This window comes from Polypterus senegalus, chromosome 3 (assembly GCF_016835505.1).
Source record: "Polypterus senegalus isolate Bchr_013 chromosome 3, ASM1683550v1, whole genome shotgun sequence".
NCBI lineage: Eukaryota > Metazoa > Chordata > Cladistia > Polypteriformes > Polypteridae > Polypterus > Polypterus senegalus.
The window spans coordinates 87,592,337-87,605,112 of record NC_053156.1 but is presented as its reverse complement, the minus strand read 5'-3'; the positions used below and the strand labels follow the sequence as shown (position 1 = coordinate 87,605,112).

Below are 12,776 nucleotides of genomic sequence, written 5' to 3'. Positions count from 1 at the left end.
CATTTAGTCTAAAATCCATATATACTGAAACACAAAAAGGAGCCCTAACATGTTTTTATTTTATAATTGTTTAAAAAAGTGGAAGAAAAAAACTAACTTTTTGAGAGGAGATCTTAATAAGGTTCTGTAAACATATGTACAACTCTTTAATTATGATATTTTTTTCTTTGTGGTAAAGAAAATATAATTTTAGAAACATTTGCATGAACGGCATTTTATTAAAATTTGATATGAAATGACATGACATAACATGAAGTGAACAGACATAACTGAAGAGGTAAAGAGAAAGAAAATGGCAGAAGTACTGTACCTGACAGATCACTCTCATACTTCTAGTAGGCTTTAAAAACAAAAGGCAAAGATTTGAAAAAAGAAGACTTGCTAAAGACACACAAGATATCAGAATAGTGAGTGAGAATTCAAGTTAGGAAAAACAAACAACATACAGTAAGAACATTATTTGCAACATACTTCTTAGAAATGAACATGTTTAATGCAGGAACTTATACTGTTTGTTTCAGTTAATTTAATTTCAGACTATATATGAAAAAGTAAAGAACAAGTAATTTGCACAGTGAAGAGAAAGGTATAAATGCAAAACCATTACTTTAAATAATAATAATACCAGTCTAATACAAGTTACCAGGTAGAACCAACACCATCGTTATGATTAATCCTTTGTAAAACAAAGACGTTCTCTTCTTTTCAGACACAAACCTTATTCCATGCTCTATTTAAGTTTCGTACAGACCTCGATTTCCCTTGATCCTATAAACAACATTCATGTCATGCTATGAAGAGCTAGAGAAGATGGGGGAGTGGGAGGAACATCAAGAAGCTGTTTGTTGTTTCTGATTTGTTGCCACCAGTATATATTGTGTATAATGTGTTTGATGGGCAAGAATTACTTGGCTATAATTTCAAGCTCACTGACTGCCATGATTTGCATCCTCTGCCATTCTTTTTGTATTATTACATTCTATACTTTAAACATTATTTCCTGGTGTAATGTTAAAACTTTAGAATATGTCTGTTAAAATTATGGCCTTGAATTATGTACATCAACTTTTAAGTGCACTAAATTTTTTTCATCACTACCACACAGACATGACTATTTTCAGAAGGCTGCCTGAAATTGACCAGCAATGCGAAAACAGACACCATCAGGTTGTGGCTTTCTTGCCCACTGAGGCAATCCCTGAACCTGGCTGAGGTGGAGACAGTATTTTCCAATTTATGTTACCTGTTAGTGGAACTTTGGGGTTATATATCTGTTGTATAATTGTGCAGATGTACTTATGCTAAGTAATGCTTTCCCACCAGTCAGCTACTTAGATAGCAGAATTCCGAGTTACCAGATAGAGTCCTAACCAAAATTCTGATTAATCTTTTGTTAGACAAAGACTCTTTCCCTTTTCAGAAACAAGCCTCCTTCTATGCTCTCACTATGTAAGTTTCAAAATAGCCTTACTTTTGCTTGCTGAATCCCACTGCTAGTAAATTCTTGTTCCTTTCCTCTTGTTAAAAACACAAATCTGCACTAATTACATTTTTAATGACTTCAAACTTGCTCCATTGCTCTTGGTCACATAATTGTCTTCCTTCTCTCTTTCCAATCACACCTTATCCTTTTTGTTCCCTACCCATGCTGAAGGTTGGAAATACAATATTAACCTATAGAGAAATAAATCTTTTTGTGAGCATCATATTGTAAATTATGTGAATGTCTAGCTATTCAACTAGGCCAAACAGATGATTCCGGTGCAGTCAGGAAGGTATTTCATGGCTTTATTTGGGAAATACTGTATTTTATTTTTCTCTCATTGGGCTCCAATTCTAGACAGCTTCGTCTGTAGAATCTTAATGTTCCCTTTAATAAAAAGTGTTCTCTCATGTGGAAAAGAACAATTGCTGTAAATTCATCAAATGAATCATATTCCAAAGCAAAATCTAAATCTAGAAAGTTTGAAGCTTCATGCATACAAAAGATGGACCTGATAACTTCAAATGCATTCTTTGTCAGGAAATTCAGTCAAACAAATGTCTAACGTTATACTCTAAACCCATCTAAATTGAAAATACATCTAATAACAAAAGCATCCAGTTGATGTTAGGAAACAATTACTTTTCCAAAGGAAAAGAGCACTGCTTGTGAAACAAGCTGGCACTTTCACACAGTAAGCAATGGTTTCAGAACATCCAAGCCCAAAATTCCCACTAGGTGACAGAAGACTATTTAAGCAATTATAATAGGATGCTTACTACATTTTTTGACATAAACAGTTCATTTTTCTCTCATTGGCCATTTGCTCTTAGTAGGACAAAGTTCTTTCCTGTTATGGTGACCTATTGCTTTTTTTAAAGCATTTAAAATCAGGATTTAAAATTATGCCTCAAGTGAGATAACACTGAATTTAAATTATACATTTACTCTTTAATGTCAAATTCGTTTTGAGTACCCCTAATCTGAAATTCAAAAATCCAAACACATAAACAACAAGCCTTTGGGGTGGAGGAGACTCCCCAGTGAAGTTTCAGAAGCCATGGGTGAAAGGAGTGATAATAGCTGTTTGGGAGGGCTAGTGAGTGGCACAATTAAAAAGTGCTGCACAGCACATCTTAGTATGAGCTCTGATGGCATCAGCTTATTATCAACAATCATCAACACCAGACCTATCTGCATTACTCTGTGTTTTTTGCTTTTCTCTGTGAGCGGTAAGTATTAATCAAAACACAGCATTATAGATAGAAACTGAGAGCCTACCATCCTTTGTTGCTGCAGTTGTTTAATAGCTGATGCAGGTATTCTGATGATGATACTGTGCACAAGCATTGTTTCATGTGCAAAATTATTAAAAATATTGTATAAAATTATATTCAGACTGTGCATATATGGAGTAGAGTAAACATAAACAAATTTCATATTTAGACTAGGATAACATCTCAAAGAAATGTCATTATGTATATGCAAATATTCCAAAATTTGAAAATATACAAAATACTTCTGATCCCAGGCATTTCAGATTAGGAATTCTCAACATGTATATGAATTTGTAAAATTACACTATCCAGAGATTTTAACTGTATTTTAAAATCATGTATCAATTGTTCTTCTTAAACCAATAAACCGCTATCTAAATTGGTTTGAATAATCAAAGGACATAAAAATGATGTATGTTAATCATGTAAAAAAAACCATCTGCCTCTATACAGTAATGCAAATGAACTGCATCATTGTCTTAAGTATCTTCAAGGTAAACCATACTCATGCATTACCTTATGAATAAATTTAACTGTAGACTGCTATGAGATTGAGTAAAATAAGAACATGCTATATGAATGATTTTTAACATCTCTACTGTTTACTCAAAATCAAGTAAGTTGGTTTTATTAAACAGAATAGCAATACACATTTAACTAAATCTAATTTAAATTAGAACTAAAATTAAATTAAATTTAATTCAGTTTATTTACTGAGAAAAGAAGAAAATGAACAAGTTAAGATTAACATGTGTATACTGTACACGTCATAAATTATACGATTCAAAACACTTTGTATGGATATTGTAAATTACATTAGTCTACACATCAGCAAAAGTGAAATATAGAAAAACTAAATTTTAAAAAACAAATTAAATGAAGATACTCCTTACCAATGACACAATATCTAACAGGAAGTCTACTAGAAGACAAAATTCTGCAAGAGACAAGTCATTTGTATCACTGCTGCTGCCAGGTCCAGCCTGCAACCTTGTATTTAATGTTCTCCTAGAAAGATTTAACAGATTGAAGTCAATGTGATATTATAAGAAAAGCACAAGATAAGTAAAATCTAAGCCCCATATTATAAGTTCAAAACATGATTATGAGATGTTGTTGTAATGAAAATAGAGTAAATAATGAGCAATAAAAATACGTAGCAAATTAAAATGTTCTCATTAAAAGCATAGAAGAAAAGGGAAAGATTAAAGAAAAACGTGGAATGAAATTTCTGTAACACTTAAATAATATGCCTAAACCTTTGCAAACAATACGATTTACAACAAAATTAAATTCATTGAATAGAACAGCATTAAAAATTTGACTACATTTTAATTCTAATATGGAAGAAAGTATCTTATAAACAGGGCCGGCACCACCATTAAAGTGAATTAGGCATTTGCCTAGGGTGCAGATCATATGGGGGGGATTGAGCAACAGCCGCATGGGTTTGCTATGGAACAGTCAGTTGGCACACTAATAAGCTTGGCCTAGGGCGCAAAATAACCTAGCACTGGCACTGCTCATAAGAAAGCATTCAGAAAAACTACTGACACTAATCACATATGTAGGCAACAAATTATAACCTAAATTTCATTGTCTTCCTCGGTTTCATTTTGTGGAATTACAAAACATTAAGAGACAACCAATATATACATTTTTGCTAGTTTCAGATGGATAGCTAGATAGCTTGATAACTGTTTTATAAAATATGCAAGTTTTCCTGCACAAAAGCTTTAAAGAATAATAGTTTTCCCTTCATCATTTTATTCACCATTTAAAAAGTAAGAAGAGAAAAAAAAGAAAACAACTGCACAGTCATTGTTCTGCATGTTAACCATGCTATACCAAGAAGAACCAAATTATTCTAAAGTTCTTCTATACTGTTTTGCAAAATTTTAGAAACCAGTGTTTTTTCTTTTGATACAGTAATAGTTAAAAGACTGTGAAAGAATAAGACAAAACCATAAAGCAAAATGAGACAAGCATTCTCATTGCATGCCTCTTAACAGAACATAAAAATAAAACTAACAAATACTTTTTAACATTTACCTTATCTAACACCATTTTCCCTATATTACTCAAAGTTCAAATTTAATTTAAAGGTACAATTTAAGCACAATAAAACATGAACATATAAAATATTCTTTGAAGTCTTAAAACTTATACACTTTCATACCTGCAACATTCCTCAAACCATCTTGCTATATAGTCCCACATGTAGTAAGGCTCAAATGAGTTGAACAGAAGATTTGCAGTTTTAATTAGCTCTGCGGTTTTCTTATTCTCTCTCAACTTGCTAAAAGACAATAATAAACAGACAGTATTTACTATTTTAACAGTTAATATCTCTTTGTTTGCAGGTTAATAGGACATAACTGTCATACAAGATCTTTTTTTTTTAAGATTTGCAAAAATTATGGTGATAAAGCAGACGATAAGTAATTGGAAGAAGCTTTCAATATTGAGTACAATCTAGAGTACATTCCATCTTTGCCTATTGTTGCTCTTGGTAATGACAGAAAGAGTAAGACTGTAAGTGCAAACAGCCAAAATTTTATTTCTGCTCAAGACTGTTGGGCTAACTCTCTAGTACAAGATAATAAGCACACAAGTGAACCTTGGAAAAGAATCAGTGCTTTCCTAGATTAAGGGAGAAAAGTGCTTTTGATGTATAGTGAGAATGGTTCCAAAGAATCTCTTACAGGAAGAGTACCAGACAGGACCCACTAGGAAGACACAGTGAAAAGTGACAGGAAATGCTAAAGAAATTACATATGAAGAAATTCTGAAAATTCATCAAGGAAACTGTTGACAGGGGTAGGACAGGCTGATTTGTACAACTCAGGATGCTGTCACCAAAGCCCTGGTCAAGTGGATAGAAGGTGAATGACAGAGGAAATGATATGTAGAGAAAGAAAATTAATAAATGAAGCATAAATCTTCATAATTATTGAACTATTGTGAATGTATTTGAAATATGCATATTTAATTGGCATACTGAATTTACAACATTTATATCTAAAAAAGAACTTTCATGTTTTAGACACTGGGTCCCAGATATTGCGGTTGTGTATACTTAATAATAATTAAAAAAAAAAAACTGTTTCTAAGACTGCAAGTCTTTCACCAACAAATAATCCCATGTAACAGTTTAAACCAAGTATTCAACAGACGATGTATACCTGCTCAACTGGGTGTGATCTCTTTGAAATGGAGACTGTATTTGCAAATCCAACTCAGCTTTGCACTGTAAGTGTAATGTTCTAAATACCTCAATCAGAACATCTTCCAATATTGCTGGCCCTGAAATACAATACATATATACAAATTAGTACTTAATATAGTCCACATACTACTTAGTAAATTTTAAATTCTCTGACAGATTTTAGAATGGTATTATACTGCAAAATAAGTATTAAACATTCTATATTGACATTTAATATCCTCCATGTATACCTTAGGCTAATCTACAGTTATTCATTCACAGACAACAAAAGCAACTGGATTATGTATATTTTCACAAGAAAGATACGATACCAGCTAACAAATAACAAATTGATACAATTAACATGATACAAAAGAATGAAATTATAACAAAATGTTTACCATTCTGACATTAGCATGCTAATAAAAACAAAATCATAGCAAAATGTTTGTAGTTCTGAAAAACACATGACATACCTAATTCTGGTTTATCCAACAGGCTAATAAGGATGCGAAATGGTTTAAGGTCACGTGTCACTACACTTTCATCTTCTCCTCCAAATGTTTTACCTTGCAGAATTCCTATCATGGCCTAAAGAAAAAATGAACACCTCTGGAATGTCAACACATAAAGAATAATTTAGCACTACCATTTCCTAATGGATTATTACAGTAATGTAACAGACACCCAAAAATGTACTATATACTCCTGAGCTTCCCAAGCTATAAAAAGAACTCCCATTGTTATAAGACCTTGTTTCAATTACGTTAAAAAATTACTAACAGGGTATTTCTGCTGCCTCCTACCATAAAGAAGTATAACATAATAATAATAATAATAATAATAATAATAATAATACATTTTATTTATATAGCACCTCACCCATAAATTGTCAAAGATTATATAAACACTACCACTCACATGACTTATGTTCCACTTACACAATACAAATATAAACTTGGCCCTAAGATACATTATAAAGTAAAAATATATATTCCCTGACCAATCACACAGCCTTAACAAACAATTAGATTTTTTTTTCTTTATAAACATGAGCTCTCTTATCTTTTGTGTTGGTGATTGCTTTTAAAAAAAATTCTTCTATATTTTAGATTACAACCTAAGGTTGATATTTCAATGAAAATGATCAGTATATTTTCCAGTTTGGTCTGGCATAAAGCTTGACCTAAGAACTTGATTTTTTAGTGCTTTTCATTACCAAAGTAAAGGTCATAGTTGGGTTTAAGAGGAAACAAAAGTTCTCCTACAAGCCCTCCTCAGACGTTAAATTTTGTTACAATATGACAGCTGCTGTACAAAATACATGGAATAAAGTCAATTTGCAGATTTTTATCAAATTTAATTAACTGCCACTACAATTGCCCAAGTATTGCCATTTTATTGTTTATTTTGATGTACGAGTCCCCCATGATGCTCTTCAAGATGCCAATTTACTTATATCTGTGGGATATACTGTCACTCTTCAAATCACAAATTATTTAAAAAAAATCTTCCCACACTCATCTATTAAAAAATTCCATACAGAACTGTCTAATACACTGTCTTTGGTTTGCTTTTAACATTATTTAGTTTTTGCCATCAATATTATCAATCTGATGAGAAAATTCAATAATTAAATGTCACTCTTTTGTATCGAATCAGCTTATCTAGAACAAAACATCAACACACCCAAACAGCTACATACCAGACCAAGCAGAAAACACTTATTGCAACTTTTTCCACACTGAAACAAACAAGTCCTGAACACAATGTAAAAAATTTTATAGGGCTGAAATTCAAATTCATCTTTGCCATAAGCACATGTCTGGGTGAATAAAATAAGGCGAGCATAGAGAACTGATATTATGTTGTGTCTGTTTTGAGCATAAAGAATTGATGATTTCATACAAAACTCTGAATGTTAGGATCGACATTTTGGAAAGAAAACACTACAAATGCTTTAAGCCAATCTGTCCCGTCCAACAGTGTCTGGTTTCCAAGATGGCTGTGTTAGTGTAGTACTTAATTTACTGTTATAGAGATTATTTATTGCCGATCATTGTACTTTGGAACTTGCTCACTGCCCCTGCATGTCTGTGTATGAACTCTGTGTCAGCTATGATTAGGGTATTAAAGGCAGGGATAGCTTCAGGTGAATTGACAGGTTTTATGAAGCTCGATTTACAACTTATTTTTGACAATACATGCACTGTGTACTAAAATGCACATATAATAAAACACACAGCGTTCTAAAACAAGGATCAGAAATAATCAGGGGTAAAGTGCAAAAATGTTCAAACAGTAAACAAATTTACCCATTAAAACTTAAAGGCGAAGGGAAAAGATGTCCTTAAAATTGCATGAAACATTAGTAATAATTTAACATTCATAAAAGTCACAGTCAAACTTACATGCAGCTTTGCCATTCCACTTCCATTTAATGTTATGCTTTTACTTTCTTTTTTAACCCTTTCTCCCTTTCATCATATCGAAGCAATATGAAATTGCTCAGATAAGTAGCTCCATTACACAAGTATTTACAGTATTTATAACAGCCAGTGATAAATAAAGTGTAAATGCCAAGTGATACAACTCCAGATTCTTTAATGATACCCCATCCTCAGACCTGTCATAGTTTCAAGATAGGTGTTTAATAAAGGCTTTCACTACGCCATGATAGTTAAGATTTAACATGAATCTAATATGGAATGGGTGGGGAGAGACATAACATTGCACTATTAAAACTGAAATGAGGAACCACATTCCTTTAAATGCCTGCTAGTCTAGAGCGAAATGACATGGGGAGGGAGACCTCATCACTTTTAAAGCTTCATTGGTAATCTGAGGTTCTGGTACTCTTTCATAGAAGATAGATATCAATACCTACAAATTGAAATGAGTTGACCAATGGGATGTACAATGGGAAAAACAGACTGGCAATAAAGGCAAATTAAGAGAAGAAAAGGCACATGCAGAAGATGTGCATTCCCAATAAAGAGCAAAATGATATCATTGTAAAGAGATATTGGAAGTCATAGTTTATGATATGAGAAAATAAATCTTGAGAGAGATGGGCAATGGCGAAAAGCTTAATAATGAAAGAGGAGTAAAGGGTGCTTGCCAGGTACCAAAGAAAATCTGGAAAGGTCTAAATATTATTTGAGTTTGTCAGAATTACAGCTGTGGGGGGAAATAAAGTTTTAATCATAGTAATAAAGCATTCACCAAAGCCCATTAAGTTGCCACAGAAATTTCTAGCTCATACAGTTGAAAGTTTACTATGTTGCAAGTGAAAGTGCTGGTTGAGACAGAGATGGGGCTACATTTAAAATATGCAGTAAACACCTAGTATTCACCAATGAAATAAGGCAATAATTAGTATAGTCTGTGGATTCTCTAACCAGTATTAAAAGGAATGTGATCATGGCAGTTGATTGCAGGGTTTAGATTGGATAAGGAGATTCTGAAGGTCTTTATTAGTAAACATGATGGTGCCAGCTGCTTTGAAAAAGAATACAATAGCTCTGTAGGCAAACCATCCAGACATGGGGCCTTCTCTGGAGACAATGAATCAAGAGCTTCTTTTAGCTATGACAGTGTTATCAGGAAATACTGCAGAACACCATTTTCCATATTCACATAGGGAAAAGACAGCTTATATAGAAAGGAGTTGAAGTGAGTGAGGGGAGTATTAGAATTTCCAGCAAAAAGCTCTGATTATAACCTTAAAAAATTTTATTAATCCAAATAGGATTATTAGTAAGGATGCCCTTTTAAGTTTTAATAGTGTGGATGGATGTGAATGCCTCACATCAACATTAATGTCAACAATTCACTAAACTTTGCACAGGAGACAATATCTAATCCTGGTATGGTGAATCTCAAATTCATTTATTTTTAAGAACAAAGAATTTATTTCAGACCTCATATTAGATATGATTGGTTCATATTCTGGGCCCACCACACTTGGGTACATTTCTCCCAAAGACATGAGGTGTTTATGGGCTATGCCAATTGTATACCCAACTGTAAAAACATTCAGGGGTCCTCTTACAGCTACCCATACATATGCAGGATCTCCAAAAGTGTCTGAATTCATTTCTATGAACTTCTCTAACACAGAGAAATGATTACACAGAACTCCAGATTCTGCAGTTAGGAGGAATTAAACTGCGAGAGAGTAGCATGTAAAGAAAGCAATATCTGGCAGTGACAATTGTTCTAAACTTCTATCAGAAAGGAATTTGGCCAGAGATTTAATATAGTCAGTCCTACCATGCCTATAAAAATATTCACCCCTTTTCGCATTTTATTTTTAAACAAAATTAAAGTAACAGTGTATTTAATTTGACGTCTTTGACACTGATCAGCAGAAAAAGACTTTTTTATGTCAAAGTAAAAATGTATCTCTGAAAAGTGATCTACTGTACATTAATTATAAATATATCACAACAACACACCACGTGATTTCTGAGTATATGTACTGTTCAGAATGACATATGTCTTAAAAGACTGTGTTTAACACTTCTTCCTGATCTTTTTGTGAAACTGCTTGACGGTCTTCATGACATTGTTTCATATATTCATATAATGAGTCTTACATTTGTCTTCTGCTTGTCTTTTCCTTTTCATTCACCCAATGCTTGTTTAAATTAGATCCTTTTTGGACTTTTTGTTATTTATTTAATTCATTTTGTAATACTATTAAAAGTATTAATTATGAAGATATGGGGTATCATGCAAAACATATTTACAATTTTACACAAACACTGGATGAAACTCTAGAACTTTACACTGCTTGTATTTTCAATCATATCTGGGCACAATACAATAAGCCCACTTCTCTGTTTGGCTAAAATGGTTATATAGAATTTTATTCCATGTTATATGGTAGCACTCTAAAGCTTACTTTTCTAATTTCCATTTGAAAGGATTTTGTTTTGTTTAATAACATACAAAAAATCAAAACTGAATTGCATATAAAAAATGTACCTGCACCAACATATCCTTAGAAAATGAATTGAAATAGTAGATGGTATGTTCTTCAGGATTACTATGCCGTGTACTCCTAGGGCCTATTATCGCACCATTGTTGTCAAAACCTACATACACAAAAATAACAGAGAAAAAAGTCATTTATAAAAGTAATTCCCATATGACTATTCTGAAACACGCTAGCAAGACATAAACACCAACGACTTACCAAAAGAGAGTCCACAGTCAGCCAGCAACAAAAACAAAAGAAACCACTATAAACCATTATACCCATTGACTACAAAATATAGGATTTTTTTCAAGAACACTAGAAATTAAAATACACAAAAAACAGATATCAAACTCACTTGGTAAATTAGAAGTAAACGTGGCTACTTAAAAATGTCAAATTATTTATCATAGAAACAGCAATACAAATGAATACACATGAGCAATTGCGTAGCAAACAGTTTAAACTATAGGTAAAGCCTCAATATTGTTCTTTAAACGATTTCCTAAAGGCATTTCAGTCCTAAAATATTGTGGGTTAGACGTTGGCTATTTTTTATATAATGTGCTTAACAAACATTCAGTCTAAAGAGCTAGTGCTAGTCCTTTATTTACCAAAATTTTCTCAATTAAACTTTTGAAAACATTTGCGTCTGTAGACTAATTGCCATGTTAGACCAATATGTGCAAGATAGCAAGGTTACAATTTAAATGTTCTCACAAAAAAAGAAAAGTTTGTCTGTGAGAATGGATGTTGATTTAAGATAAAGTCTTGTACAGTTGTAAAATATGTAAGGGTGACAAAATATATTTTTACATGCATGGGCATATGAATAACATTAGAAGGAGAAAAATAAGTAAGAAATTAAACTCAATACATTTAGCCTTTCAGTTAATTTTTAATATTTACCAGGATGCATTTTTAGTTTTATGAGATTGATTTCCTGAATAAGAAGGGCCTTATGTCTATTATACTTTATAGTTGTAGACAGTTTGTGTTGGACAAAACATATCTTGATACAACCCTGATCTAACAAATCAATAATGTGTGTTATTTACAGTAATATCAACATCTTTGTCTATAAAAGGCTCGTAAAAATATCTAATGACTTTTGATTTTGACTCAACATCATGGTAGATATTTCTCCCTTGCATTTATTGAAGTTCAGGTAGCTGAAAAGCACCTGACATTCTAGGTCTAGAAAAAAAAAATCTGCAATTGAAAAGTAAATATAACCAACAGTACATCAATGTTCACTTCACTAGATATCTCATGTATAGTGATTCATTTCATTGCTAATTTAAGAAAATATAATAATTGTTAAAGATTATACGGTACTTTAACAATTTTAAAAATTGTGAGCTCTGTTTATAAACCATTAAACTTACCAAGAAGCCATGCATAAAGTCTGCGATTCAAGGACATGTCTCTACGCAGTACAACATGCAAGGCAGCAGACAGAATCCGTATCATATCTGGTCGAGTAGCCTAGGAAAAAATAATGTTAAAAGCATAAAGAAACCAAATAAAAGTAAATAGGAGACAACAACTTAAATATTGTAGGTGTATTGCTATAAAGTTGAGCATTTATTTAATTTTTGGCAGTTGAAAACATATGACAATTTTTTGCTAAAATGAAATTAATGTGATAAAATTTAAAAAGTCTAAAGTGAATGTAATAAATAAAATATCAAAACCATTTTGATTTTAGATCACCAAAGCAAATGGCTACTAAATGTTCTACTATCCAACTTCAATATAATGTACTTTTACTACCAGAAGGTATCAAATGAATTCAAATAACATTAATAGCCACGTGCTTAT

At 32.2% G+C, this 12,776-nt stretch overlaps 1 protein-coding gene across 6 annotated transcripts in view; it reads right to left on the bottom strand.

Annotated features, from left to right (window-relative positions):
• Positions 1 to 12,776, bottom strand: part of dop1a (DOP1 leucine zipper like protein A) — a 117,913-nt gene that overhangs the window by 68,660 nt on the left and 36,477 nt on the right. For 2 of the 6 annotated variants that reach the window (XM_039747569.1, XM_039747570.1), the window contains exons 7-13: positions 12,341 to 12,440; positions 10,961 to 11,070; positions 6,445 to 6,559; positions 5,946 to 6,066; positions 4,940 to 5,059; positions 3,654 to 3,768; positions 311 to 340 (exon numbers count right to left, since the gene is read on the bottom strand). In XM_039747569.1, coding sequence (XP_039603503.1) covers positions 311 to 340; positions 3,654 to 3,768; positions 4,940 to 5,059; positions 5,946 to 6,066; positions 6,445 to 6,559; positions 10,961 to 11,070; positions 12,341 to 12,440 — 711 coding nt within the window. The remainder of the gene's footprint in view (positions 1 to 310; positions 341 to 3,653; positions 3,769 to 4,939; positions 5,060 to 5,945; positions 6,067 to 6,444; positions 6,560 to 10,960; positions 11,071 to 12,340; positions 12,441 to 12,776) is intronic. The other 4 variants (XM_039747571.1, XM_039747573.1, XM_039747574.1 and 1 more) reach the window with 2 other exon arrangements.